A 27,524-nucleotide genomic window follows, 5' to 3' on the forward strand; every position below is an offset into this window, starting at 1 on the left:
TAAGTAGGAAACTCGAGGTAGTGAGTGAAATATTGCAGAATTAACCACCGCACCTGCCTCGGGTACGTACTGACAGGTGAGGGCAGGAACTGCCGGTTTGAAAGGACGGGAAGGGAGTGGGCGTATCAGTACCTAAGAAAGTACCTCTGGAGTAGGAAGGCAGGACCGGGTCGAGCAGGTTGATATTTTCTTTCCCTTGTTTATAGTAACAGTCTACCTAGTCTGGATATCTTTACTGGATGAAACAAAGATAGGAAGGCTCGGGCTTAAACTAGGATATAGTGGTGGTAAAGTGGTAAAGGTGAGAAAAGAATTATAAATGCAGAATAAACTAGAAAGAATCAGAGAAGGCAGGGACAATAAAGTAGGGATATTAACAAAAAAGAGGAAGGACAAAATACCTATCTCCAGTGGGACCTATTCGTACACGTATAGAGATAAGCGGTATCGTATCAGTTAAGTACACAGGTACTTAGAGAAGGGAATAATGCTATCTGGGTACCTGATATAGGCAGAATAGAAGAAGGACGACTATTATCGTCTCCTAACACAATAGACGGCGAAACGGAGAAGAAAGGAGGGAAAAAGTAATATAAAAGTAAAATAAAAATAAAAATAAAAATGCTGCACTTTCCGTTGCCTATCCTGTGTTTTACTAGTCGCTAATTATTAATCGATATACCATGACCGTACTTTGTAAGGACAATGTCCCATGAAATACCTACCTATAGAGTCGCGTGACCTACGAAGTATAGCTACCGGCAATACTTATAGGGACTCACTGGGGGGACCTCACGTTTCAATAGAGAGACCTCACACGTGACATTTTTGTGGGGCCATGACAAAGCCGCCGAGCTGCTTAAGTACTATGCTTATTTTGATGTACACGCTTGACTGTTCGTTGTACTGGTCTTGCACCATGACAGTTCAAGGCAAAAGCCGCCTAAAAAGGGGCCCTTTTAAGACATCTAGTACAAGGAAGGAAGGGGGCACAGGAACAATGGTACTATCTAGATATAAGTCGTATTGCCCCTCTGGCCTACGGGCGGCATAGCGGGAATGACCTAAAAGATAAGATATCTACCTAGTCAGGTACAGGTATCTACTCAAGCTGTACATCCAAATTGTATGTATACCTTGGGGAGCTTGGCGGCCTTGTTATTGCCCCATAAAACGTCACGTGTGAGGTCTCTCTATGGAAATGTGAGGTCTTCCTAGAGAGTCCCTACTTATAAATGGTGGTCGGAGAATTCTCGCATCTCATCTGCCATTGGCTTTCGCTTATCACTGTTTTCTTCAAGGCGGTCAAAGTGTTCATACGAAGTAGGTAGTTCCTATTCGTACGTAGGTAGCCTGGCCTCATCTAGGTAGATTTGAGCTCCGACTCCAGCGACGAAAACAGACCGCTCCATCTTGAAGGGGAATAGCAAAAAAACCACACGGCCATGGAGAGGAGTCGTGATGACGCGACAGCTCGGACGGACAGCCACTCTGAATAGTCCTTTGAACACGAATAGCCAGTCAACCACTCATGCCAGGATCCTAGGCCCCTCCTTTATAGAGGCGATGCCTTGGTTAACATTGAAAGTCAGGGCTGTTCCGCCTCCCCGACTAGTGCAACCACTTCTCCTTTGCTGACGTCGAGCTTATGTCAGATTTGATCCAACCTCCGGGGGCCGAGACGCCACAATCTGAAGCCACGAAGAAAAGACACGCCCTACAACGCGCAATCGAACGCGAAGGCTGCGCTCCGCCTGCGCTCCGCCGTCTCTGCAGCACGGAATCACCTGAGCGAGCCGGCGTGACGGCGTCGACGAATAGTTACTTCGTACATACGAAGTACTGTAGGTACCTACACTGTATCTTACTCGGCCTGACGTCACCATCACCACCGCCCCAGTAAGACGGCTACCGCAGACCTGGATAGTAGCACATCATAATGAGTGGAAGGTCCCTCTCCCTCTTGTCGATGATGACATTGCGGGAATGTAGAACCGCCATGAGGTCAGACTGCCCATGACCACCTGTTGGTCTGATTATAAAGTCCAAAGACTATCTACTTGCTCTGCAACTCGGCCGCCCTGTCAGTTCAGCTTCATTATTCACCCTTCAACCATCCAGCACTTACTGTCCCTCGACCCGTTCTCAATTCACGAATAGTAAAAAGAAGCTTTTCTCTGTTCCCTCGACTCCATCATGTCCAACAAAACCGGCGACGCGCCAGCCGACCCCTACAAGGCGGCCAACAAAGATGACCCGCCCCTGGAGCAAAAGGTCAAGGACTTTGCCGACTTTATCAAGGCCACCAAGCTGGCCATGATGACCACCCGAGACGCCACCACCGGCCACCTCATGTCCCGCGCCATGGCCCTAGCAGCTACTGTCCGTTCCCATGCCATTTTGTCTTTACTTTTCTCCCAACACAACGCTCACATGTCACAGGAATCCGGCGGTATCGACCTCCTCTTCCACACCAACACCGAGACGCACAAAATGGACGAAATCACCGGCGACCCCCACGTCAACATCTCGTTCCTCAACAGCGCTGGCGACTGGGCCTCCGTCTCGGGCGTGTCCAGCATCGTCACCGACCGCGACCTCGTCAAGAAGCACTACTCGCCCGCCCTCAAGGCCTGGGTCGGCGACCTGGGCGACGGCAAGCACGACGGCTCGGAGAACGATCCCCGCATCGGCATCATCCGCGTCAAGGCCAACACCGTCACCTACGCCGTCAACAACCGGACCGCCCTTGGCAGGATCTTCCAGGTCGCCGAGGGCATCGTCACCGGCAGCGCCGCCCATGTGAACAGCCTGCGCGAGATTTCCGTGCCCGAAATTGAGCGGTGGAGGGCGTCGCACTTGTCTGCTGAGTAGGAAATGGTAAAGTGACTCGAGGGATTTCGAAGCAGGGCTTTGATGTAATATAACGTAGGAGGGGACAAGGCTTCAAAGTCATCAATTACAGAACGACGTAACGATTCATGATTATCAATTTCATTGTTTTCCATACTCGGCCTTCCATATCCTGTCCCACGTCTCCTTGTCCAGGGCAAAGTCGCGGACAAACTCGTGCTCCAGCTCGTGCGTCCGCCTCCCGAGCAACACCAAGCTATGCAGCGGCGGGCCCAGCGCCTCGTCCGCATCGCACAGCTCCCTCAACGTGCCCGCCACAAACTTCTGCTCCGTGCCACCCACGCGCGCGGCGCCGATGGCCAGGCTGTCGGGCGAATACACGCCCTCGCCCTTCTCTTCCTCAATCTCGAGCATCTGGCGCGCGCACTGGCCGACGGTCATGTAGCGCGGGGGCTCGTAGATCCTGCGGCCGCGCGCGAGGTTCTCGAGACTCTGCTCCTTGACCTTGATGTCGAGGAGGACGAGGGTGTGGAGGCCGATGGAGCGGTTCTCGCGGATGCGGTCGTAGAACGAGGCCGGGCGCCACGTGTCGGTGAAGAAGACCATGGACACGGTCTGGCCAAAGTTGTACAGCTGCATGCCGGCGGCGCCGATGCCCGAGAGGATCGAGGCGTTGGGGACCGTGGCCACGGGGATGCCGAGCTCGCGCGCCCGGAGGACAATGTCGGTGTGGGTTGTGGCGCCGAACGGGTCGCCTACCACCAGGAACGCCACGTCTTCGGTCTGTGCGTCGCGGAGGATTTCGTCGCTGTTGGACTCGACCATTTCGCGGTCGGCGATTACGATGGACCGGCCATAGTAGTTTTCCTACTTCTGTTAGTAAACAGTATAGATGTATTTGGCAGAAGGAACCGGAGAAAGAGGCCGGATAGTGTGCCAAACAGGAAGAGCGACCAAGACAAGAATTAAAAGGAAAATAGATCGAGGAAATGCCAAAGTGAAAAGGGAGGGGGTTCGGACCAAAACAGCTTGGTCTACGAGGAGAATGCTGGTGTAAGCTTCCAAGTAGACGCGGGAGGCCTTTTTCACAATCTCGAGGCCCTTGACGGTAATGTCCGTCTCGTCCGAGAGGCCGAGGCCTACAAGATAGAGCATCTTTACAATGGCAGATGCGAAAGCCCTTGCTACAGTACAGTTCAAGAGAACCCCCAAGACCGAGGGGTCGCGACAGAAATTTTGGCGGGGTAAATGACCTCTCTTATCTGTTATCTGATACCGTATCTTATCAGTATCTAGGTACCTAGGTAGGTACCGCCCCACTACCGATAACACATCTCGGACAGACAGCAGACGAAAAACGGCTTTCGTCACTGTCGTGCTTGTTTCTGCGCAGCGCGTCAAGCTCTCCCTTCTCCTTCTCATCCCACGTCCAACCCAACCGCCGTACCTACGCCACATATCATATCCACACATTAGTTCTCCTCCCCCCGCTGGAATCAATCACGATACCCGAATCGAACGAAACGACCATGTCCGACCAAAAAAAAGGCGGCGCCTACGGCACGCCCGCAGGCGACACCGACTTCCGCAAAACATGGGACCTGGACGAATACGCAGCGCGCGCCAAAGAGCGCGAGGCCAAAGAACGAGAAGAATCCAAAGCCCGATACGAAGCGAAGCTGGCCGGGAGGAAATACCACAAACCCCTAACGGGCAACGAATCGCTCACATCGGCGCGGCAGACGGCCCTCGACATGTCCTCGCAAGTGGGCAAGACACAACTCGTGCCCGCCGGGGCCGGCCAGGGCAAGCGGGGCCGCGGGGCTGGTTTCTACTGCGAGGCCTGCGACCTGACGTACAAGGACAACAAGCAGTTTGTCGAGCACATGAACTCGCCGCAGCACCTGGCGGCCACGGGCCAGAAGATGGAGGTGGAGCGGGCGACGGCCGACGAGGTCCGCGCGCGCGTCGAGTACTGGTGGGACCAGCGGCTGGAGCTGGAGAGGCAGCAGGCCGTCAGTCTCGCGGAGCGGCTCGAGCTGCGCAGGGAGGAGAATGAGCGCGAGGCCGAGGAGAAGAGGCGGAAGAGGCGGGAGGCCGAGGAGAGGAAGAGGGCGGAGAGGGAGGCGGCCGAGAGGGTCAAGACGGAGTATGGGCAGGATGTGCGGATCGAGGGGGAGCACGACGAGGACGATATGATGGCTTCTCTTGGGTTTACGGGGTTTGGCACGTCCAAGAAGAAGTGAGGAGGGCGAGACGGGTGACCACCTTGTGTCGAGTGGCGTTGTTTGAACATGAAAAGAATGATACCCTGTTGCGATGATCAAGCTAGAGTTTGAATCTTTCCTGGGTGGCTATCCCTTCAACGAAAAGTGTCCCTGTACGTACCGCCTCGGTGTGGAATCCTGACTCTCGGTGAGGGTCGGTGAACTCCGCCAAGACCACCCCGCGGCTCCTTTATCGCCGACCCCACCGGGAAGCGACATGGCGCTAGGTACTCTAGTCCCGACCCGGCCGTCTTCCCTTTCCCTTTGCCTTTGCCTTCCCTTTGCCTTTGCTTCCTCTCCCCACGCCATCACCACGCCCTCCCAAACCCCCGCCGCCAAACAGCCCAAACGAAGCTCGCACGAGACACACCGACGGCTAATCGCCTCAATCCTCCCGCGAGCCGGAAATTCTTTTCTCGTCGGCCGTTTGCTCGTCGCCCCTTTAGACCGCCCTCTCCTCGCTTCTCTGGAGGTCAGACCAGACGCCTCGACTCGACATCATCGACTCGACATCATCGACTCTCCAACAAAGACACCCTTACGCCGACTCTCCAAGCTATCACCACTACCGACATGGCTTCATCCGCACCCTCGAGGGCCACCTTGCTCCTCAACCGCTACTTCAGGGACATCACCAAGGGCGAAGCAGCCAGGGACCTCCCCGGCGTGTCATGCGGTCTCGTCAACGACAACGTCTTTGAGTGGGAGGTCATGTTTATGATCAACGACGACTGCAAATACTACGGCGGTACGTTTTCTTTGTCTTCTTCTCTTTGGTCGCCTTTGCCGTTCTGCCGTCCCGTCCGCTGCTAACAAACCCAGGAGCCTTCTTCCGCGCCCGCTTCGTCTTCCCTCCCAACTTCCCCGACCAACCGCCCTCCATGACCTTCAAGTCCCCGATCCCCTTCCACCCCAACATCTACCCGGACGGCCGCCTCTGCATCTCCATCCTCCACCCGCCCGGCGAGGACGAGTTTGGCTACGAAGAGGCCTCGGAGCGCTGGAACCCCGCCCGCTCCCCAGAGACCATCCTCGTCAGCGTCCTCAGCCTCTTCCACAGCCCCAACCCGGAATCCTCCGCCAATATTGAAGCCGGCCGCCTGCTCCGCGACGACCAGCGCGAGTTTCGGAAGCGCGTGCGCACCTGTGTGCGGGAGAGCCAGGAGTGTGCTGGAGAGGACGCTTGAATATTGTCCTGAGCCTGCTACAATGTGATTGGGGAGGCGCGAGAAGCGCGTGGAAAAGGGCGGAGGCGTTGGTGAAATAGGCGGAAACGCTTCAGTTTGTGCCTTTCCGCGTGCAGCGTGCGAATAGGGCTGAAAGTGGCGGAGAGGCGAAAGAGACAGGATCGGTCAAATTACGTCTGGAAGGCCGAGGCACGGTGAGAGGACGAAAGGAATGGGAATATCCAATGTAGCCATGATTTGGATGCGTCTTTCACTTACGACGTCACGGGTATGCGTTCTTTGCGGCGTTTATCAGGATATTTGTTCTTATCTTTGTCTTTCATTCCCAGAAAGATCGAATGGGACATCAAAAGGGAATCATTACAAAGTCCCAACCAAAATATATCAAACGTCCCTTGGCTTGTCAATAGTGTGCTCAGTCAAACAAGTCATCATCTCGTCATGTTTCCTACGTGCTGCCCATCAGCGCCTCGTCCCGGGATCTACTTCTGCCCGCTCAAATCGCCTTCATCCTCTTTGAACACGCTCCTTCTCAGCGGACTCGGTGTCGCGATACCCAACCCACTAGTGCCCATCATCGTCCTGTTTGCCGACATGTAATCGTCGCCCTCGTCCGCGATGGTCGCCGTCGGCGGGCTCACCGGCTCGTTGGCGCTGTCGCTATGAGACGCGGCGCCCATCGCAACTGGTATTGACCTCGGAGGGTCGGCCGGCCGGGCGAAACCCGCAGCGGGACCAAGCCCTGCGCCGGAAGAATCCCGGTCGTCCTCCGTGGCGGAGCTGACTGTCACCTCGCTGATGTTTCGCAGGTGGTGTGCATCGCGCTCGCTGAGGCCCGACACGCCCGACAAGATGCGCCCCTGGCTCTCCTGGCCAGTGCCAGGCACAGGCACAGGCACGGGCATCGGCACGGGCGGGGTTGGTGGTCCCCCTACGCTCGGATTCATCGAAGGCGTATGGCTACCCGAGTCCATCTCCAGGGGCCCCGAGAAATGGGACAGTGATGAGGCTTCGTTTCCGGAGATGGAACCAAAGTAGGAGGACTGGTTCCCCGAGGTCTGGGGTTGGTTAGCGAAATGGGAGTGTTTGTTGATGATCTCCACAGGGGTGAGACCCGTGTCCTGGAGCTCGGGGGGTCGAGATGTGTCTTCAGGTAGCAGGTTAGCGTCAGCCACGGGACGGAAGGGTGCAGAGAATTGAATGGTAGTTACCTGCGAGTTCGGCAATAGAGGTATCCATCATTTCGAATCGCGACCGTGCGGGCGCAGCGACAACGACGGGCGACGCAATTGGGCCAACTGAACTGCCAATCTCCGTCATATCGAGGTTGGATGGCGTCTCCTCGGTGGTGACGGTGAGCGCCTTGGTCTCGGTCGGTTGGCCCCTGATCCACGACAGCACCCGCCTGCCGTTCTCGTCGGTGCTGGCCTCGGTATCGCCCCGTTGCTTCAGGACCTTCCTCTTCCGCCAGAGACAGAACGCCACCAAGATGGCCGTCACAAGAACCAGACCGAGCACGACGCCCAGAGTCGGCGCCACCCAGCCAGGCAGGCCGCCGCCGCCGCCACTGCCACCATCGTCCTCATCCTCGTCCTCGTCGTCCTTGTCCGGGATCGTCGGTCGGCTCGACTCGGTGACGGCTGCATAAGGATACCACGTCTGTATCTTGGACGTCTCGTAGGGCGTATCGAAGATGTCGGCAAGCTCATCATCCCGCCAGCCAGACGGACTGGGGGTCGTCAGCGTTGCGCCGCCCGTCGCCTCGCCCCCGATGACGGATCGAACGGCCGACGGTACGCCGTAGTCGAAGTACTTCTCCGGATGGTACTCGTCCATCCACTCGGCACTCGTCAGGTTAAACATCTGGATTATGCCGCCATCGAGACAGGCCAGGCTTGAGCCCGGTCGCGGGGTATCACCCCCGATGACCATCATTTGGTCGGGGTACGGCATGAAGCACTTGTGCCCGGCGCGCCCGTGGTTCGGCCGTCCTTCGCTCACCCGGGTCCATGTGAAGGACGGGATCGAAAGGACCCATACGTCGTCGTAGAAATCGACCTTGGGGTCGACGCCAGGGTATCCCCCGTAGTAGTAGATGTTGAAGCTGGAAGAGTCCTGGGCCGGCGCGACGACAGCGCATCCCCTGGTACGGGCCGTCGGCCCATCCACGGTACGCTGCCTATACCAGTTCCCGCTGGCCACATCGTAGACGTCAATGACGGCCATGAACTCGTCGCTTTCTTCTTTCTGCGCCGAGCGTTAGAACTGGTGGGCGCAAGCCATGGGGAAGAGATCAAGGTAAGAATACAACTCACACTCTGCGCTGCATTCTCGGATAGGCGGCGGGTGGTGACCCAGTCAGGGTATGTGACGCCGCCAATGGCAACCAGGATGCCCTCTTCGCCGACGGGCACCCAGACGAACTCTGGGTTCGCCCTTCCTTTGATTTCGTCAGGAAGGGTGGCGTTGGTCCATTTCAGGTTGAACTGCTCGCTCATGTCCAGCGTGACAAGGGTGTTTGATGCATTGACCGCGTTTTCCGTGAGGTTGCTTGTCCGTTGAAAGATTGGCCCCCAGTTGGGAGCCCTCAGGCCGCCAAAGTACCAGGCTTTGTTCTCCGAGGGAGCACTGGTGGCACCACCGAAAGCGATGTATCTCGTCAAGTCGTCGGGGAGCCGCTTGGTGTCGAATCCAGGGTTCCAGCTACCGCGTTCTTGCCGATTATAATGATACTGCTGGTACACAAGGACTTCGTCTTCCCGTGGAGGGTCGAAGGCATCCGACTTTTTGACCAGACCCCCGTACAGCGCAAGCTGGGCGTCGTTGACGAGCATGGCTCCATCGAGGAAGTTGGGGGCATCGCTATTGGCATTCCCGGTACCGCCGCGGGCCTTGGAGATGGTGTTGAACAATGCGGTCAGATTCTGCGACAAGTTGAAGGGCTGGCTAAAGTTGAGGGTATATATGAGGCCCAAGGGGTTGTCTGAACGACAGTCAGCGAAGGGGCGCGCGCGTGGTGATGGCGGCGGGCCCAACACTTACTAGGTTGGTCGATGGGGCCATATTCGCCATTCGAGAGGCCTTGCGACCAGTAGATGTAGCCGCCATCGAGATATACTGTGTCTCTGATGACGCCAGCTATGTATGGTATATTTAGCAATGGGACTCAGACGTGTATGGTCAGCACGGTTGACTACGAACCTCGCGGTTGCGCCCACAGGCAGATGGAGGCGTTGACCTGGTTTTCGGTCCAACCCTCATATTGCGCGGAGCCAAGGCTGGCCAAGGCGGCGAGGAGAGTAAAGAAAAGAAGACGAGCCATGGGTTCGGGTATGTCAGTGCTGGGTGGGTATTATCAATGCCGGGGATACTTTTCTGACACGAAATGAACTATAGGGAGGGCAAGTGCCCGATGCTGCCCCAGCGCATGAGGCTTCAGCGACACGGGCGGGCGGGGGAAAGCAACAAGTATAAGCCGCGGGAGATGAGGGTTGGTGATGCGGTATGTTTGTGGTAGATTGGGCAGATATCATCAAGGACCAGAGTTGCTATTCAAGGGTTCGCCAGAGTCCCAAGGCGAAGGGGATGGATGGGGCGACAATAGACCAGACAAGAACTTGAGCCGAGCAATGGGCGACGAGGGTTGAGTACCATGTATGATTCAAGGAAGGTTGTCGGCTCGGGCGTGCCCAGCTCCGGGGTAGAACTGACAGGTTAACTGGGTGAACCCCGCGCAAGTCGCAAGCCGCAAGCCGTCCAGGGACGATGGTGTTGATCCAATGCCCCAATAGGCGTCTGGTGGCAGTCGTGGCAAGTGAGGGCAATTCTCCGACAGGCTCCCACAATTGGGATGGGCGACCACAAGACGGGTGAACGTGTGGATTATGGAAGTGAGGCCTCGAGCAACAAGCTCATCATAATTCGTACAACGTACTTCTTTCGGGTCTTTCGGGGTGTGCACTTGAGACAGCGTCTCTTATTGGGTGAAGATTCTCGGACAGGGAAACCTGCTGACGTGCCGGGAGGAGATTTCGACCAAGGTTGGCAGCGGAAGTGCTGGGGTTGGTTCCGTTTCCCTAGTGGTCGCTGCGTGTCGTGTTGGCTGGAGGAACTGAAGCGAGAGCGCACAATGTCGTCTAACGGTGGCTCTCCTGTCTCGGCCGACCACACCACATGGCAACCAAGAATAAACACAGGAAGAGTCCGGGGATGGGCATGGGCAAGTTCTGACGTCTCTAATCAAACGATTCCATGTCCGTTCAATTGAAGTCTAAAATGACTCCCTAATCTTTGGTATCTATGGGAACCGTGGGGTGGCCGGATATGGGTGGTCGTATAAGTTTGCCAAGACAAAAGGGAGGTGAGATGAGGAGAAGAGAAAACTTCGCAGGCAGATGAAGATCAATAGCCAATGGGGCAAAAACTGCGCAGGCTGAATACGTTGTAGCGAATGGGGCGAGAGACTGATGATGGTGTGGTGGCAGTGGTTCTTGCAAGGGAGGACAGCTGCGAGTAACACAGGATGGAGCCCGAGCTGCAGGTTCAGACAGGGGGTCGTCCATGGGGGTCTTTCGGGGCTGAGAGCTTCCTAAGACGATGATGTATGTCATCACGTAGAGCCACTCCGTCGTACGGACCGGCAAAGGCCGTAGGTTGTATCAGCACATGATGACACGGCATTTTCGCAAAACACTGGCAAGCGAAGAGTGAACAGCCGGCGAAGGCATGACGGAACGCTCTGGATGTGATGGAGGACGTGATATGGACGATGCGAGCAAGTGTGCCAGTTCTCCAAGTTGGAGTCCAGCGGCTGAGCAGAATTCAAAATTAGCATTCGAAGAACAAAGAAAAGAGGCCAGAAAAGGAAACGAATTGGCTAGAAGCTTATTGAAGCTAGTCTTGGCAGGGAGAGGTTGAATCGAACAATGAAAAGCCTCGTCCAAGGGTCGAAGCAATCGGGCCGGAACGAGCTCGTTTGTCGTAGCGGGGTTGGGTTGGGTGGCTATGAGAACGAAGGCAAACTTGAGTGATGGATTGCTGGGTCCTCGTAAGACTGATAGAGATGGATAAACGGTTGACGTGTATGAATAGCTAAAAAGAAGATGGAAGATTGGTGTCTAGGGAAGAGATGAAAAGGTCGTGATGGGTGACAGGACGCGGTACGAAGGATTGCTGGATGTTTTTGCAAGCAGAGGCCATTGGATGCCGCTAGAGCGAATACGGTAAGCGGGGAAAGTACCTGCCTGTCTGGACGGAAAAGTATGTTGTACCTTGTACATTTACAGTGTGACTCGTTGAAAGCTGAACGTAAACACAGTGAATATACTGTATGTCATGTTGATTCCAAGACGCTTCGTCTCGCAATAGTTCCTACCTAACATGATTCTCATTTTTAACGTGCGCCATCGCACAATATGTGTTAGAGGGATACTTAGGTACGAAGTACTTTCATGGCAGATTCACGGACCCTTCCCCGGAAGCCACGACCAAGCCAGCCGTTGGACTGGTCTCGTTTCTTCCTTTTTCCCCGCCCACGATCCGTTATTCACCCTCGGCATTTGACGTCTTGTCATCTTGGCCTCGACATTGCAACGGACATGGACTGGGCCTGTAGTCCTGGTACTCTTCTCACTCTCCACGTTGCCAAAACTCGATTCAACACCCATACGGCGCTGCTGCTGCTGCTGACAAGAGCGAATATTCCTTCACGCAAAGACCTTTACCAGAATCCAATCCGGCCACCGAGGGGAGAGAAAAGAAGCTGCCCGAAATGCAACCTCAGCTGCCTCTTCTGGACTGGTCTCTGCTGTATTATTGGGGGACATCCATTACGAACAACAGTTCTACCGTCTTACCTCGGATCGGGCGAATTCTGTCGGCCGATGGTCTCGACTGTCCAACGATCCAAAGCTTCTGGGCCTTCACGTTGTTCTGCTCCTCCTTGAACGGAGTCCTTCGTACCGTCTCACGAAATTATACCCAAGTCGAATAAAGTGCATGCTTACCAAAGTCCCAGGGTCGACGTGGGTACCAAATGGTGGCCTGGTCCTGGTCTCCCCGTCCGTCCAGTCATCCGCCCACCCTGGCCATCTGGCTAATTTCCCGTCCGAGTATGAATGCATGAATCACAAGCCTAGTCAGCAATCACTGGTCCTCGGCCACGGGACAAGCCTTGGAGGCCCACACTCTCGGTTGCTCTCCCGGGCTCCATCTCGGGCAACTCCACTCGACAGTGCGACTCGACTCGACTCGGCCATTGTCCTAGATGCTCCTTTTCCCTCGCTGTTCGTTGTTGATGGGACACCGAGGGAGCGTGTCCTGACTGGTATTCGTACCGACGGCTCGCCTAATATTCATGTTACCCTTCTCAGGAGTCACCTCATGGCCATGTCCATCAGTGACTCGGCCAGGTCTACCAACAGCAGTCGAAAAAAACAAATAGAGGCAAAAAAAAAGAAAGAAAAAAAAGCTCCTCGAGACAACTGACCAGCTGTCGATTACAAACCGACATTTTTCCCAGCAACGCCGTATTGCATTACTGACGCATGTGTTGGGCCAAGCCCCTGTCCCGACTACGTTGTACATTTGTTCGGATTTCAACGCTGCCCATGGCTATGGTAACCCCCCAGGACATCAACAGGGGAACACAAAATACCCCTTCCCAACAATAGAGAAGGGAGTTGTTTCTATTTCATGTTGCCATGTTGCTCGATATAGCCACAACTGCAATCACCAACCCGGCTTTCGTCCCTTTCATCGCCCAAGCTCATGGGTATCTCCAGTTTCCACCATCCCTAACATAAATTCAGGATTGCCCTGTCAGCGGTATTATCGGCATCCCTCAAAAGCCTACACACTACTCCGTCCAATGCATGTCGGCAAGCCTGGTGCAAGCTCGATCGTACTGATGACGATGTTGCTGCCGACTGCAGGGCACCCGTCCGCCTACATACCGCCTGCCGGATCACCATCCTTATCCTCGCTCCCCTGTTTTCCACCGAGTTGGTGAAAGAACGTCTGGAAACGTTGTAGCGACTGATCGACTTCGATTGGCGTCTCACCGGCCTGGCCTCCCCTGCGCCCTTTGTCCTCACCCCACACCAACCCTACATTACGAAAATTGCACATGCAGCTCCATCACTCTCGTGCCAAGTGGCTTACGTGGGTGGTAACAGGGGGGGTGAGGTGAGAAGCGAATTCACCCCTTGCCGGCTATTTCCTGTTTTGTTTCTGCCCTGGCTTCGTGGCTCCGTCGTCTCTACGTTGTAAGCTTCGACTCGGTAAGGCTCCTGTGCTGGGCCTCTGCTGGGCCCACCCAAGCTGGCTTCCCACTCCATGTACGTTGCACAATATAATCTCAATTCTCAACTCAATTCTCATCTGTTTACCTGTCGGGGGTGCCCGCCCCCCCTCTGATGCTGTGCGTTGTAGCTCACGCCACACCCTGGCAACACATGCAGATAGGCTATTCAGCCTCCATGCCTACTCCATACATACATAGAGAAACCCCTCCCCCAGCAGCTGGACGCCTGATCCTTTCGGTCTCTTCCCCCCTGTGCTGCTCTCTCGCCTTCCCCATCGCCTGGAAGACCGTTACAGTACCAAGGGCCAACGGATCGAACACTCTTTTCTCCAGTCTACACGCTCGTTAGCAGTTGCGGTTGCTCCGGTGCGGTACCATACATTGCGTGGGGAAGCCCGTGAGAAATAACAACAAATCGCACCGTCTCGCCTCTGAAGTTTCGCGGTTCATTCGCCTGAGAGCTCGTCACAATGGCGAGATGGCAGATTCTAGTTCTCGGGGCCTTGGCCGGTCTCGTCGGCGCAACACCACATTGCCAAGAATGCGAACTATATTGTGCCTTCCCTACCATCACTGAGACTGTTGGCCCAAGTCTCTACTACCCCGAACCGTGAGTCTGACGATCCCATGGGCCATTCCCAGGGCCAAGGTCTTGAGGGAATACTGACTCGGCGACTTTAGCACGACCGTAACGGAGCAAGTTACATTGACAGAGACGACCATCAAATACAAGTACAAGACCGAGACGGAAACAGAAACAGAGACGGAGACGGAGACAGAGACGACAACCAAGACCAAGACCAAAATAGAGACGGTGACAGAAACCATCCCAGCGTAAGTCACCCATGGCCAAGTTCAGCCGCGCAATCGCTCTAGAAAATAGGCTCACAGACTCACCTCGGGTCCCCAGATCCGCCTCGACTGTGACTGTTGTTTCCACCGTCTTCACCACCGATGTCGTCCCGACGACGGATTGGCAAGTATCAACGACCACCGACTACAGCACGGCGACCGAGGTGGTGACCACGGTCAAGACGTATCCCGTCACAGTAACAGAATCAGTGTAAGTTCCCAAGTCGCCATTGCAACCATGCAGGCTCAATTCATGGCATGCGTGCATGTATCCCTAACGTCAACACCACCAGATGCACCGGCCCTGGAGACGCCAACGGCGGAGCTACACCCACGCCCGAGCCCTCCTACGGCAGGCGAGCGGTTCCGGTTCCGGCCCCCAGCGGTGAGCCCGACTGCGTCTATTACACGACGACCAAGTGGAAGACGGTCACCGAGACGGACACGACGACCTACACACTGAGCATCCCCGAGACCATCACCCACGTTTCGACGGACGTGGTGACGGACGTGGTGACGGAAGTGACCACCGACACCTCGACCTACTCGACCATCTCCACATACACCACCACCTTCACCCACGTCACCGTGGTCCCGACGACCGTCGTCTCTGACCACACCGAATTTGCCACCACCACGTACACCAGCGTCTCGACTCTGACCACCGAGGTCTGGTTTACCGAAGTCACCACAGAAACCATCGTGTCTACCCTGCCAGGGTCTGTCACCACTGTCACCGAACGGCCCCGTGTGACGGTCTGCCCTGCGCCGACCAACGACCCCGGCGTCGACCTGCTCCATGCGTATCATGACCCCAAGCCGGACACGAACCTCACTTGGGGGTGCAAACCCGGCTTCGTGTGCAACCCGCCCAAGCCTGACGGTTGCAACCTGTGGGCCGACTCGCCGGCCAACGACTACGTCTGCCATCCCGAGCACTGCATCCCCGCGCCTCGCTACACGCTCACCAACTGGGCCGAGAACGAGACGTCGTACTACCCGCCCAGCGAGGGCTACTTCAACCTGAACCCCAACGCCTTTGGTCTTCCGTACTCCATCTTCGACGCCGAGACGATTGTCAAGAAGATTGACGGCAAAAAGGTGACCATCACCACGGGCGACTGGGCCTCGGCCACCGACCTGACCGTCTTCCCACCGCCGCGGCCGACGGGCGGCGCCTACGGCAGGAGGGCGTGGGAAGTGCAGGCCCAGCGGCGCCAGAGCGACTCCTCCATCGCGCCGGCCGTCTGCTTCGACGACTGCAACAACGTGTACGTCGAGGTCCAGGCCGTGGGCAAGTGGCCGTCCATGTGTCTTCCGGGATCGCAGTTCCTCAGCGACCTGCAGCTCTGCTTCGACTGCATCGACGCCAACTCGGACGACGGACAGGTAACCCGGCGCCACTACGTCGATCCCAAGTTTGAGCAATTCCTCCAGTTTTGTGAGGGCGAGGACGCGGAACCCATCACTTCGTCGAGCGCGCTCCCCTCGACACCGCCGGCCCAATCTGCCGTCACGTCGACCCCCGACGACGAGGTCTCGACCACGTCTCAGGCCCCGACCGACTCCAACACGTCGGCTGTGCCCATTCCCTCCGCGTCGGAGACGACGTCTTCCGAGGAGGTGCCGGCTCCGACCTCGGATGCTTCGGGACCTTCCGAGTCTACAGGGGCGGTGCCTTCTACGAGTGCGTCTGAGACGGAGTCTGCAGTCGAAACTGAATCTGCGGTCGAAACGGAGTCTGCAGTCGAAACGGAATCAGCGGTCGAGACTGAGTCTGCGATTGAGACGGAGTCTGCTGTCGAAACCGAATCCGCGGCTCAGACCGAATCTGCTGCCGAGACCGAATCTGCTGCCGAGACCGAATCTGCCACCGAGTCTGCCTCTGCGTCTGCGACTGAGAGCGAGAGCGAGAGCGAATCGGCAGAGCCAACGTCTCCTTCGACTTCGGCTTCGGCTTCGCCCACGCCAAGCTCGCCTGGAGACGACGACGAGGAACCAGAGCCGACGCCGGGACTCCCTTCGAGCGTGCCCTCGGAGACGCCTTCGGAATCCGACGTCTCCTCGCCCCCCGAGACATCCTCTTGGACGTTCTCTACGATGCCCAGTCCGACGGGCGATCAACCACCCGTCGTGACCGCGGCAGCCGTTCGCTCGGGCGTATCGGGCCTACTCGCGTTTGTGGCACCCCTCTTTGCCGTCTTCCTCCTTTAAGAACGCTCAACCACCTCCCCCCACCTCACGATTCACATCCTTTTTGGCCTAATCATCTACTACATTTCTCAATTTACGTTTCTGTTGTTTTCCCTTCAATGTTTATACATATACCACGGTTTGGAGATAAGACGAGGCACACGGGATTCAACGACACTCCTTTACATTCCACACGAGGGCACACGCAGCGAGGATGGTAGGAAATAATGGTTTTTCTTTTTGATTTGGCGTTGCCATTGCAACGAAATGGATGGGTTCGACCTACTGCGCGTGATACCTTTGACATTCATTTCGATACCCTGAATCCCGTGGACCTCGGTCTGGTGGCGACGTGGGCTATATATACCTGGATTTTTGCTTCGGTTTAATGGCTGGGTTGAGATCTTGTTGCAGTGATGCGAAGTCGAAGGCCTCTGGGATCGTCACTTTGCATAGGAGTTGCAGATATAGCTGACATGGAATTTCAAGGAGTCTGGAACATGCAATGCTTGAAGTCGACTGCTCACATTCCGTACTCCGTGACGACGACTAGGAAACAAACGAGGGCAACATGCTAACCAGGAGAATAGAGAGTCCTGGTCGGGACGAACACAAGAGAGCCATAATTAGCACCCAAGCCCCCTCCCATTCAAGTCGGATGTAAATTCCTCGGCTCAGCCCCTGAAAGCCCTCTTTCAAACCCGGCTTCCCTACAGCACTAGCACATACAAAGACAATGAATGAATGGCGTTGGTGCGACAGTAAATCCTTGGCCTCCCTCCGGATCCGTCAGTGGTTCGAGGGCGAGGGCGCAAAGAGACAAGTGGGCCGAACAAAGAGCCATGCATTCCGCCTCTTTGCCTTTGCCCAGCCGGAGCACAAAGGGCCCTCGGTTGACCTTCAAGGGACAGGGGACGTGGGAGAGAGAGGGGAAAGGGGTTCTTTGGTGATCATTATTCTTGCTCCTTGCTCTACATCTTTCTTTTTATTCCTGTCGCCGTTTCGGACTGTCTGTCTTTGTCACGATACTCGACATGACAGGGGGTAACAGGGGGAGGCGGGAGACGTGGAGGGACTGGAGCTTCATTTAATAGATGGCGTCCCTGAGGTGAAGGTGTTCTGGACGAGTGACACAAGATGCCTGGTGTTTTCGTTTACACAGACTTCTAGTTGGACATTGGATCATCGACCCCATTGCCTCACTTACAACGGAACCATGTCCGGAAGCGCATTCCCCAACGTCTTCGGCGGCGCAACAAGCAGCTCAGGGGAAGGCGGCGGAGGCGAAGGACCAATGCAACAACAACCATCAACAAACCTTTTCACCATACCAACCGAGACGGGAAGCCAGCATCAACAACAACATGATCCTTTTCTTCCGAACCCGAACCCGGGTCTCTTTAGCTCGAGTACGGCGCAAGAGACAAGCAACATCCTCCTCCTTCTCGATGCGCCGGACCAACAACAAGAGACTGGGGGCATCGCATCCGGCTTCGTCTACCCAGCACCCCCCCTACCACCTGGGCAGCTGCACGATGACCAGGTAGACCAACACTACCAAGCGGAACAACAGCAAGAGGCCGAGGCACAATACCAGCAGGGTTACAACCTCCGGTGGAACCCCGGTAGCAACCAAGCCCTGGCACAACCTCCACAGCAACCGGACGGCAAACCAGGCCGCTACACAGCCACGAAATGCAAGTCCTGCCGGAACAGACACCGCCTCTGCACGCCCGTCCGGCCGTGCCTGCACTGCCAGGAGGAAGGAGTCGAGTGCGAAGACGAGACGGCCACCGCCAAGCGAAAGTTCAAGCAGGGCGCCGACCGAGAGGGCGATTCCACGGACGAAGACGAAACCGCACTAGGACCGCCGGCGGGCCACCACCGCGCCAAGAAGCAGAAGAAATTCGAGGTCCTCTCGGGGCCATGCGACTACTGCATCGCCCAGAACCGCGCCTGCACGGCCGACCACGAGCGCCGCGTCGAGTGCTCGCAGTGCACCACGGCCCGGGCGCGCGAGAACCCGGACCACGCCTGCGTCGTGCGCGGCGCCGAGTACTGGCGGTTCCGGAACGAGCACACGCGGAGCCGGTTCGTTGATATCCCCGGCGTCTCCAAGTTCAAGTGCGTGGCGTGCGCGCGGTATAACGGCCTTCGCGTATGCGACGTCGACCCGGACTTGCGTATCGGGTGCATGAGCTGCCGTGTTCGCGGCGAGGTGTGCGTGTACGAGTCGCCGCTGCAGTTTGTCGACCATAGCCAGGGCCAGGGGGGAGGAGACCAGCAGCAGCAGCCGCAAGCCGCTCCCCTCAAGCGAGTCACCATGTGGCGACGTCCCACGAAGCAGACCTTTGGCGGCGCATACCCCATCTGGTGGCGCCGGCGCTGCAAGCGGTGTACCATGAAAAAGACCTTTTGCTCCTGGACCGACGACCTGCGTCTCACCGGTGCCAAATGCGACGCCTGCGTCACCGCCGGCGTGCCCTGCACCGACTTTGAAGACGACTACCGCGCCGTCGAGGACGAATGGTCCGTCCCGCTCCCGGGCCGCGGGCAGATATCGGTGCGCGAAGAGGCCTGCGTGACGTGCCAGTGCACCGCCGAGAAGAAGTGCAAGGTCTTTGTCGGGTTCGAAGGCTTCGCCTGCGTGCGGTGCACCGCCTGGGGTCTCCCTTGCGTCCCGCGGGACAAGGCCCCGAACCAATGGGCCATGATCGAGGAGGACATATCGGAGACCGTGGCCGCCGTCCAGCTGCGCTACGTCGACAAGCAGCTCGTGGGTTTCGGGACCGGCAACCGAGATGACCTGGAGTTCCCCACCTGCGGTGCATGTACCGAGCACGGCCGGTACTGCGACCGCCAGCGTCCCTGCGACAGCTGCATCCACCACGCGGACCGCTGCGACGTTACCGGGCCGCAGAGCGAGCCGCACCTCGTACCAGGGACGTTCCTCCGGTCTGCGCTCCAGGATTCCGGTATCGTCCCCGTCGATCGGCTCCCGCCGCCGTACTACATGGCTCTGGGATACGGACCGGACGGCGTCGACTCGGACAGGAGCGAGATTCCCGACGACATGCTCGTCGGCCCGCCGGTTCCTCTCTGGGGGATCCACGTCCCCAAGGGCGAGCTGGCGAACTTTGTCAGGGGCGCAAAGAAGAAGAGGAACTGGGATAAGATGTACACGCAGCGCCGCATCAAGCCGAGGATGTACGACTGGCGGCAGAGCATGGCGGGCAACGCGGCCCAGCAGGGCGACGACGGCGGCTCGCGGTCCGGTCAACAAGACGCCTCCCTGATTCCGGTGGATCCGAATCTCGTACCGCAGCTCGATTTCGGCCTGCCTCCTTTGCCCTACGTCTTCGGCAGCCAAGGGGAGCAAGAGAACAACGCTCAGATGGCCCCGGCCAACGCCGACTCGGCGGATTCCGCCAACTCGGGCATCGCCGTGGGTGGAATTGCGGCGCAAGGCCAAGAATTCGTCGACTGGGTAGAGTCGATGAACCATGTCGATGTCGATGTCGATGTCGATGTCGATGTCAATATGGAAGACGCCGCCGCCGGGGAGTTCCTTGACCAGGAATGGTTCAACCCATTCGAGCAGCCTCTGCAGGCCCTGCTGGACCAAGATGCCAACGACGAAAACGACAAGGCCATCGCCGAGGAGCTGAAAACCCTCATGCTCGACCGGGCCTGCTTCGTCGCCCTGCACACGGCGAACCACCCGCTGCCCTTTGACAGGGAAACCAGCAATATGTTCCAGATGCCGCCGCCCGAGGTCATCCTCCTGAAGCTGGACGAGAAGGAATCCGAAGACGCGACCAGGCGCCACCCGTTCGTGAGCCGCGACGACGCCGCGACGAGCGAGCAGCGCGCGCGCCACCTGCTCACGCAGTGGAAGAAGCCGGGCGTCAACGTCCTCCGCGACATCCCGGACGTCGCGGACATTGAGTCGCACCGATGGGCCGGGTGCGAAGACGCCAAGACCCAGGGACAAGGACAACCCGGTAACAGTGGCAGCAGCAGCGGCGGCGGCACGCCACCCCAGCCCTGCGGCCAGGTCTGCCACGAGTCCCACGTATGCGCGAACCGCCAGCACATCGCCAACCAAGGCGAATTCCTCAAAGTGTGCGACGGCTGCGACAGGGAAAGCAAGCAGAACGTGCTGGAAGGGCCCGGGCGGCTCGAAAAGGGCGAGGTGCTCGACATGCGCAGCTACGCCTGCAGCGACTGCGCGCCCGACGAGCTGAGCAAGGGCGGCGTCGAGCTCGATCCCCGCCCGCTGACCGGGTGCCGGTGCGGCGAGAAGCTGTTCGGCCGCCGCCTGTGTTCGGCCCACCGGTACCTCCTCACCGACCGCCTCGTCATGCAGACCGCCCTCGTCAAGGAGTGGCAGCTGACCAACTTTGCGGCGGACCAGTGCATGTTCTGCAAGAAACGGCGCGGCGCGGCCGTGGGTGTCGGGGATGGTCAAGCGCCGGTGCAGCAACAGGCGCAACAGGCGCTGCAGCAGATGGATCAGACACCAGCGAAGAAGAATCCGTCGTCCATCTTCTTCTGCCTAAACTGCCAGACCCGCGTTGCCGACACGGGGGAGAACGCGCCCACCTTGTTCCCTGGTTACGAGGCCTGGCATGACAAGTGGTTCCCTGATGCTGGGCTTGGTCTGGGTGACGGTGCGCTGATTCGAAATCAAACCGTAGCCGTCCATTAATGGTAAGCCAAGGACGCCATCGCGATGAGAGGAATAGGTCGACTGGCGTTTGTGGCTGGGGTGAAACAACCGGCGTCAGGTCGGAGTAAAGAGTAGCGGATAGATTTGACTGGAGTAAAGGTGAAGTTTTCCATGTTAGTGTGTTGTCCTTGTGTCGCATTCAACGTCTTGTTCGTGGTGTTTCTTCTTTTCCCTGCTGTCAGGTTAACCTGTCCCATACATACACAAAATAAGTCGACTGTGAAAGCTCAACTGCCACAATGTCTGGCGTTTCGGTGAACTAAAGACCTAGAGACCCCATGAGATGTAAGTTCCCGGTGTGCCACATCAACGACATGTTAGTTTCGTCGAGTGCCTTTTGCTCGTTTGCCCAGGCAGTAGGCAACTACATTCCTTGCCAGCTTCCACTCATCCTCGTACTGGGACGTGTCACTCGAGCGTAAGACAAGGGTAAATAAACACGAAATTGGTGAAGAATAACGAGGTATGAAGGAGATAAATGTAGTGACAAAGGAAGATGAGGACCATTTCCGACGTGATGACTGGCTAGCTGCCTAATAGACAAGAGATTACAGAGAAGAGAGTAAGAAAAAAGGGGGAGGGTGACGAAGTAATGCGGTGAAGAAAGAGATTGGAAAAAAAGAAAAGCGAAGAAAACAATAAAAGAAGAAGCCCAGGCACCATATCCTAAAGAAAAAGAGATGTTGTCTCTTTTGCGCGAGGTCCCCAAACCGCCTCGAAAGTCCATGGTATATCCTCGAGTTGTCCCGCCTCGTCCATCTCCTCTTCCTCCTCCACGAAGAATGCAGACAACAAACTGCCATTTTGTTTTCGAGTCTCATGTGGATGGTGATGCTTGGTCGTCTGGATCGTGGGTCCCGTATTGCGTGTGGAGTGTCGTCGAAGGGCGTTCTGTAGAGGGAACTGAGAACCAAGGGGAGAAAGAAAAAAAGTAAAGGCTTCTTTTTCCCCCGCGTCTGCCATCAGCGTGAGCCTAGGCATACGCCAGCATACCGAGAGAGGGGGCCAAACAAGAGGGTATCTCGTGGAGGTTTCTGCCGAACCCCCGGTCTCTCCACGCCAAATGCTCTAAACAGAAACTGCAACAGTAAACACGAACCCCATGAGGGTAGGGGAACATCGTGCAGGCTGTCCTCCTCCTGCATCCAGGTCGACTCTCTTCCTAGTCCATCCTCCTCGGAGCCTTCCTACTTCCGTTGATCAAGCACATGTTGTTTTCGGGTTCAACCTTCGAAGGCCTTTGCGTCCCATATGCGCCGATTCCGGTGGTTTTACATTATCACGCATTTGGAGCAGCAGCCCGCCTCTTGCTCGCCATTCTCCACGTCCATGGGCTTCATGGACCCGTTGGCGCCGGCGGGACCACCGCTGCCGGTCGAGTAGCCTTGCATCTCCCGGTTGTATCGCCGAATCTCGCGGACCAGATCGTAGAAAGCCTTCTCGACGTTGATGCGGGACTTGGCTGATGTCTCGATGAATTTGCAGCCGAACGACTTGGCCAGGGCCTCACCCTCTGAAGTTCATGTCAGTTAAGATGGCCAATGAATGGGGAAATGTCGTGCAAGGGACGACAATATTGCGGACCGGTGTATTGTCACGGGGAGAAGAGAGGAAAAAGGCGAAAACAAAGTCGTACCTTGCCGTGTGACTTCCCTCTCGCCCACCAAATCGCACTTGTTGCCAACTACGACCATGGGAAAGTAGTCCTTGTCCTTGACCCTGAGAATCTGCTGCTGGAAGGTTGTGATCTCCTCGAAGCTCTGGCGGGATGTGATGGAGTAGACGAGCAGGAATCCTTCGCCGGTCCGCATGTACTGTTCGCGCATGGCCGAGTATTCTTCCTGGCCAGCGGTATCTAGAACGTCGAGGAGAGCGACCTCATCATCGATGACGCACTGCTTGCGGTACGAGTCTAAGGAACGAGATTGTCAGACGGCTGATCCCAGGAGTATGAACGGAGAGGAACGGAAAGGAAGGGGAAAAGAGAAAACGAAGCACAAAAGACATACCTTCAATTGTCGGATCATACTCATCGACAAAGTGGCTCTGAATTAGCTGGATAGTCAAGCACGACTTGCCGACACCACCACCGCCGACAACGACGAGCTTATATTCTCTGAGAAACTAAAGTGGAAAAGCGGACGGTCAGCGACCATCATAACCACCCTCCACACCTGGGGTATGACGGCATTGCATCAAACGGAACGCACCCGAGAGGCCATTATGTGTGGATTGACGGAAAATGCTGGCTAGCAAGTCCGTCTACTGGAGCGAAAATATGGGTATCGAAGTAAAGGAGAATCGTAGATGACCGACAGGCGACCTATTGATTGCCGAGAGCAAGAATAGGGACAATTCGATCGACGAGGACGACGCGGCTGGATCGGTCGTTCGATAAAGGGGAAAATCGAGAGCAAACAGCGGCGTAAAAGAGGCCAAGCTACGCGTAGCTCGGGGGTCGCAAGGACGATGGATAAAGGAGGAATTGAAATTACGGCCGGGCGAAAGTCGTCGTCGCGAAATCCCGAAAAACCGAAAATGGGAAACACGGAAGACGAGGATGGTAGGGAGATGAAAGAATGGATTCGATTTTTCGTCGAGAGATGGAAAGAGGAAAGGAAGAGAAGGAGAGAAGAAGCGACCAGGGGAAAGAGGAAAGGGATGTGATGAGGACGGCGTCTGGCTATTGGTCGTCACAGGGGGTGTATGTATGTATGTACACTCTACTTTATGATGCGCGGTGATTTCCTGGGCCCGTATAGTACATGTGGAGAATGGAGCCGGGACTAAGGGAATTGAGGGGGTTCAGTTCGCTACCTGCAAAAGTAACGGCCTTGGCTTTGGCTTCTTCATGCTGCGGAGGAGTGAGAGGAAGGCCGATGGAGACCTGGAAAGGAGAACATTGTTCCTCTATCATTACCTAAGAGCAGTACATGGCCAACACCAGCGGGGACCACGGGAAGGACACCGGGGCCCTATAAAAACGTTCAATTTATCTTTAAATGAAAATGGCCATATGATTGGGTAATAAATCCCAGGTAAAAAAGATCGTACCTTAGTCCCAGAGCCCCACGCCGATAGACACGTGTAGTAGGACGTCGTCTATGCCCATCTTGCCCTTCCCTTCGCAATAATATAGAAAAAAGGATTATCGTATAAGGACAAGATGGAATCTGTCCAAGTTCTGGGCAAACGGGTAAACGACTGGGGAAAGGAAACTAAGCTTCCGGCTCGCACGGTATGAGTGGGGCTTGAACCATCTCCTATTAAACGCTAACCCCGCCATTTCATCTAGCCTCTGATGGCTCGGTACCAGTTGGTAGCGTTACTAGGCGGGTAAGTATCTCTAAGCCGAGGTACCTATCTAACGATTCTAACGACGGGAGATGCAACGTTCACCGGTCACCGGTATCATTCAGAAAAACATACGACATCAGGGAAACGCAAGCCAACCCGAGAGTACGTTTATATACCATACCTATGCACATGTACAGCATGAGAATGATGTGGAGTTGCGGCCAACGATGGTAGCTAATTCGATATTGCATTCATGGCATGTTTATCATGCGTTTCCTAAGCTGATCCTGAGGTACATACATACATGTACGTTGTATGTACCTGCTCGACACAGCTACTTAGTAATTACCGTTCCGTTCCCATGCTGTTAGTGCGAAGAGCTTGGACCATCTGCGCCAGAGCGGGGCTTGCCGTTACTTCACACTGTCCGATCGACCCGCGCACACTGTTCCCTAGGGACAGATTTCTTACGTACAAACCCACCGTTGCGTTTTCCTTATCCTCTGCGTCGTCCCAGCAGTACAACGCAAAAACGTGCCATCATGTGTCTTGCTCTTCGACTCCGGCCGATATGGACAACGTCGGCCGAATCCCTGACATGTAGCCTTTGAATTTCGCCTTTCCGGCACCCATCCGTAATCCGCACTTGATGCCTAGGGATATTCCAGCGTCCCTCCGTGGACCTCGGACATGGGGCTTGGCCGACTCGGACGGCAGTGAGAACTCTGTTGCCCCTTGTATTGTCAAGAAACGGCCGTATCACTGCCGATGCTCTAGGTGAGAGTGGAACACACATCTTGGCCCGACCTCACTGCCCTCTACGGAAAACTTCAGTTAAAAAGGACTGGTATGCTATGACTACATGAGTGCATGAGTCGCATGCCTGCTCGCCTCGACAGAGGACACCAAATATCTTTCGTCTACGGAGAACGATGCCCGAAACTGAGTCGCTCATGGTACATGTATCCTTCTCTTAGTCGCTGCTGGGCTTTGCCTCCTCCTCTGGAGGCACGTCGTCCTCGCCCTCAACGGTAACACGCCTCCCATGTACCCCTTCAATCAACTCGGGCACGATGCTTTCAATGTATTCTTGGTTTCTTCACGTGTCATGCGTCAGTCGCGGCGGAAGGGAAAGAAACGCACTCCTCCCAATGGTTCTCTCTCGGAAATCATGGAGACGACTCACCTGCCAACCAGCGTGACGATACCATTCTGCTGCCATCTGGGGTAGCTGCCGACCTTGACCCCATGGGGCTCCACCTTGGCGGCCAGCTGGGTGAGGAAATCGGCGGCGGCGCTCTCGGACAAGGGGGTAGAGACCAGCACGCGGATGAGGCCCTTGCCGTCCGGGTCGGTCAGACGGGGCAGGATCACCGGCTTCAATCCGTCCAGTAGTCTCTCGACTGCGTACCAGCGTCAGCCCGTCACCATCATCCCCATTTTATCGTCTAGGGAGATGAAAAGATGAAAGGATACTCACAGAGCCGTGGCACGCCGGGAAGAATGTGGACGTTGCCGTTGACGACGTTGACAGGAACCCATAGGTCGTCATGCGGGAAAATGAACTGCTTATCCAGGTCACGCGTCTTGTCCGTCGGGAAGATGACCATGCGCAGCCTGGCCCGGAGCGCGGGCGAGTCGGTGTCCCAGTCGAAAGGGGGCTGGGAGGGACGCGGTTTCGACAGCCTCTTCATCCGCTCGAGGGCTTGTTCGTGCAAGACGAGGGGTAGGTTGAACGCTTTGGCGATCGACTCGTACGTGATGTCGTCGTGTCTGCCAAGGTGAGCATTTGTACCTAGATTGAGGGGGTGGGGGGGGTTTGGTCAACGAAAGTCCCAAGCTGTGTATTACATACGTTGGCCCGATACCACCGCTATAAGACTCAAAGGTGACTGGTTAGCCCCTAGTCCTGAGATGATCGGTCGAGTAGGTCGAGATGTTCAAGACGGAAAACTTGCCTGGTGACGACAAAGTCATAACGGTCACTCAGCCTCCTCACGGCTTCGATGATTTCGCTCTCGACATCTTCAATGACTTCAACGCGCCTGAGATTCTATCCCAGGTCTTGATATTAGCGCCTGGCGAGCAACCGGAGCGGCTTTCGAAACAAGGAGACGCACAATACCGAGAGAGAAACACCATTTCGCCAGGTAAGACGAGTTGGTCTAGTAAGAGACAGGCACCACATTGCGGTTAGTGGGATGAGACGACGGGTAACTATAGCCAAGTCACCGTGTTCCCGTAGGGCAATAAAGGCGATCCTTTTACTCACGTCTACGGTCTGTCGCGGCCGGTCAGTCCTCAGGGGGGTTCCTGCTCGGAGGGGGGGAAAACGCATGGAATCGTTGGTTGCTGTCGACTGACCTTTCCACCGAGGACCTCATCGCCAATGATCAAACAAGCAGCGGTGTGGATGGTCCGTGAATTACGGTCGTCGGCAGAAGCCATGATACTCCGAGCCACGCCGCTGGCGTTGCTGAAGGCGGGTCGCTTAGGGGTCCGAATCGGAGATGCTGCCGAGAGGTGTCTTGTGATCTGGGAGAGGCGCGAAAACATGAAGAGCGTGTTGCCAAGCGAGGTACTTTGGGGGTCCGTTCAATGAAAAAGGGGGAAGAAAATGTGAATCAAGGTGGTATCGACTGCTCTGGATAAAACTGTCGGCGTATCAAACGGGGTTGAAATTGTGTAGAGGCCAGAGGCGTGAATTATTAGTTCCCTTTACGATGATAGCGGTGTTTGTGTACCGCGGCATGTCCCCGCCAAAACGCTAGCAGATCCGACGTCACTGTAAGTCCGTACTCCGTACCTTTGTCCGTACGAAGTGTACTCAGTACCTACTC

At 56.2% G+C, this 27,524-nt stretch overlaps 11 protein-coding genes across 11 annotated transcripts; 7 read left to right on the plus strand and 4 right to left on the minus strand.

Annotated features, from left to right (window-relative positions):
- Nucleotides 1-2,196: 2,196 nt before the first annotated feature.
- On the plus strand, nucleotides 2,197-2,874 carry ACRALDRAFT_2109230 (uncharacterized protein; the record flags this gene model as incomplete). Its single annotated transcript, XM_071023409.1, has 2 exons — nucleotides 2,197-2,382; nucleotides 2,443-2,874. 2 exons carry the CDS (start codon nucleotides 2,197-2,199, stop codon nucleotides 2,872-2,874), a joined length of 618 nt encoding a protein of 205 aa, XP_070873244.1.
- A 120-nt stretch (nucleotides 2,875-2,994) lies between these two features.
- Nucleotides 2,995-4,008, minus strand: ACRALDRAFT_2109689 (uncharacterized protein; the record flags this gene model as incomplete). Its single annotated transcript, XM_071023432.1, has 2 exons — nucleotides 2,995-3,720; nucleotides 3,874-4,008. The coding sequence occupies 2 exons, from the start codon at nucleotides 4,006-4,008 to the stop codon at nucleotides 2,995-2,997; spliced, it is 861 nt and encodes a 286-aa protein (XP_070873245.1).
- Nucleotides 4,009-4,247: 239 nt separating this feature from the next.
- Nucleotides 4,248-5,208, plus strand: ACRALDRAFT_1063126 (uncharacterized protein). Its single transcript, XM_071016734.1, has one exon. The coding sequence runs from the start codon at nucleotides 4,383-4,385 to the stop codon at nucleotides 5,097-5,099; it is 717 nt and encodes a 238-aa protein (XP_070873246.1). The 5' UTR covers nucleotides 4,248-4,382; the 3' UTR covers nucleotides 5,100-5,208.
- Nucleotides 5,209-5,693: 485 nt separating this feature from the next.
- ACRALDRAFT_2028685 (uncharacterized protein) lies at nucleotides 5,694-6,307 on the plus strand (the record flags this gene model as incomplete). Its single annotated transcript, XM_071020545.1, has 2 exons — nucleotides 5,694-5,868; nucleotides 5,943-6,307. The coding sequence occupies 2 exons, from the start codon at nucleotides 5,694-5,696 to the stop codon at nucleotides 6,305-6,307; spliced, it is 540 nt and encodes a 179-aa protein (XP_070873247.1).
- Nucleotides 6,308-6,789: 482 nt separating this feature from the next.
- ACRALDRAFT_2028686 (uncharacterized protein) lies at nucleotides 6,790-9,629 on the minus strand (the record flags this gene model as incomplete). The annotated part of the gene is made up of 5 exons (XM_071020546.1): nucleotides 6,790-7,454; nucleotides 7,519-8,554; nucleotides 8,623-9,290; nucleotides 9,350-9,445; nucleotides 9,509-9,629. 5 exons carry the CDS (start codon nucleotides 9,627-9,629, stop codon nucleotides 6,790-6,792), a joined length of 2,586 nt encoding a protein of 861 aa, XP_070873248.1.
- A 2,279-nt stretch (nucleotides 9,630-11,908) lies between these two features.
- Nucleotides 11,909-12,448, plus strand: ACRALDRAFT_2060159 (uncharacterized protein). Its single transcript, XM_071021905.1, has one exon. It carries the CDS (start codon nucleotides 12,078-12,080, stop codon nucleotides 12,297-12,299), a length of 222 nt encoding a protein of 73 aa, XP_070873249.1. The 5' UTR covers nucleotides 11,909-12,077; the 3' UTR covers nucleotides 12,300-12,448.
- A 1,272-nt stretch (nucleotides 12,449-13,720) lies between these two features.
- On the plus strand, nucleotides 13,721-17,260 carry ACRALDRAFT_1081344 (uncharacterized protein). Its single transcript, XM_071019142.1, has 4 exons — nucleotides 13,721-14,220; nucleotides 14,292-14,444; nucleotides 14,521-14,673; nucleotides 14,756-17,260. Exons 1-4 carry the CDS (start codon nucleotides 14,081-14,083, stop codon nucleotides 16,674-16,676), a joined length of 2,367 nt encoding a protein of 788 aa, XP_070873250.1. The 5' UTR covers nucleotides 13,721-14,080; the 3' UTR covers nucleotides 16,677-17,260.
- Nucleotides 17,261-17,871: 611 nt separating this feature from the next.
- Nucleotides 17,872-21,366, plus strand: ACRALDRAFT_1070070 (uncharacterized protein; the record flags this gene model as incomplete). The annotated part of the gene is made up of 1 exon (XM_071017733.1): nucleotides 17,872-21,366. One exon carries the CDS (start codon nucleotides 17,872-17,874, stop codon nucleotides 21,364-21,366), a length of 3,495 nt encoding a protein of 1,164 aa, XP_070873251.1.
- Nucleotides 21,367-22,658: 1,292 nt separating this feature from the next.
- Nucleotides 22,659-23,609, minus strand: ACRALDRAFT_2028689 (uncharacterized protein; the record flags this gene model as incomplete). Its single annotated transcript, XM_071020547.1, has 4 exons — nucleotides 22,659-22,900; nucleotides 23,024-23,299; nucleotides 23,397-23,511; nucleotides 23,598-23,609. 4 exons carry the CDS (start codon nucleotides 23,607-23,609, stop codon nucleotides 22,659-22,661), a joined length of 645 nt encoding a protein of 214 aa, XP_070873252.1.
- Nucleotides 23,610-24,553: 944 nt separating this feature from the next.
- On the plus strand, nucleotides 24,554-25,630 carry ACRALDRAFT_209655 (uncharacterized protein; the record flags this gene model as incomplete). Its single annotated transcript, XM_071022787.1, has 9 exons — nucleotides 24,554-24,625; nucleotides 24,683-24,702; nucleotides 24,807-24,846; nucleotides 24,888-24,976; nucleotides 25,056-25,109; nucleotides 25,141-25,264; nucleotides 25,289-25,426; nucleotides 25,462-25,531; nucleotides 25,560-25,630. The coding sequence occupies 9 exons, from the start codon at nucleotides 24,554-24,556 to the stop codon at nucleotides 25,628-25,630; spliced, it is 678 nt and encodes a 225-aa protein (XP_070873253.1).
- Nucleotides 25,220-27,360, minus strand: ACRALDRAFT_1076043 (uncharacterized protein). Its single transcript, XM_071018464.1, has 8 exons — nucleotides 27,049-27,360; nucleotides 26,957-26,965; nucleotides 26,805-26,849; nucleotides 26,643-26,737; nucleotides 26,540-26,557; nucleotides 26,165-26,457; nucleotides 25,871-26,087; nucleotides 25,220-25,781 (listed from the first exon to the last, which is right to left on the minus strand). The coding sequence occupies exons 1-8, from the start codon at nucleotides 27,238-27,240 to the stop codon at nucleotides 25,658-25,660; spliced, it is 993 nt and encodes a 330-aa protein (XP_070873254.1). The 5' UTR covers nucleotides 27,241-27,360; the 3' UTR covers nucleotides 25,220-25,657.
- Nucleotides 27,361-27,524: the final 164 nt, after the last annotated feature.

Source organism: Sodiomyces alcalophilus (assembly GCF_042370955.1).
Source record: "Sodiomyces alcalophilus JCM 7366 unplaced genomic scaffold ACRALscaffold_6, whole genome shotgun sequence".
In the NCBI taxonomy this organism is placed as follows: Eukaryota; Fungi; Ascomycota; class Sordariomycetes; order Glomerellales; family Plectosphaerellaceae; genus Sodiomyces; species Sodiomyces alcalophilus.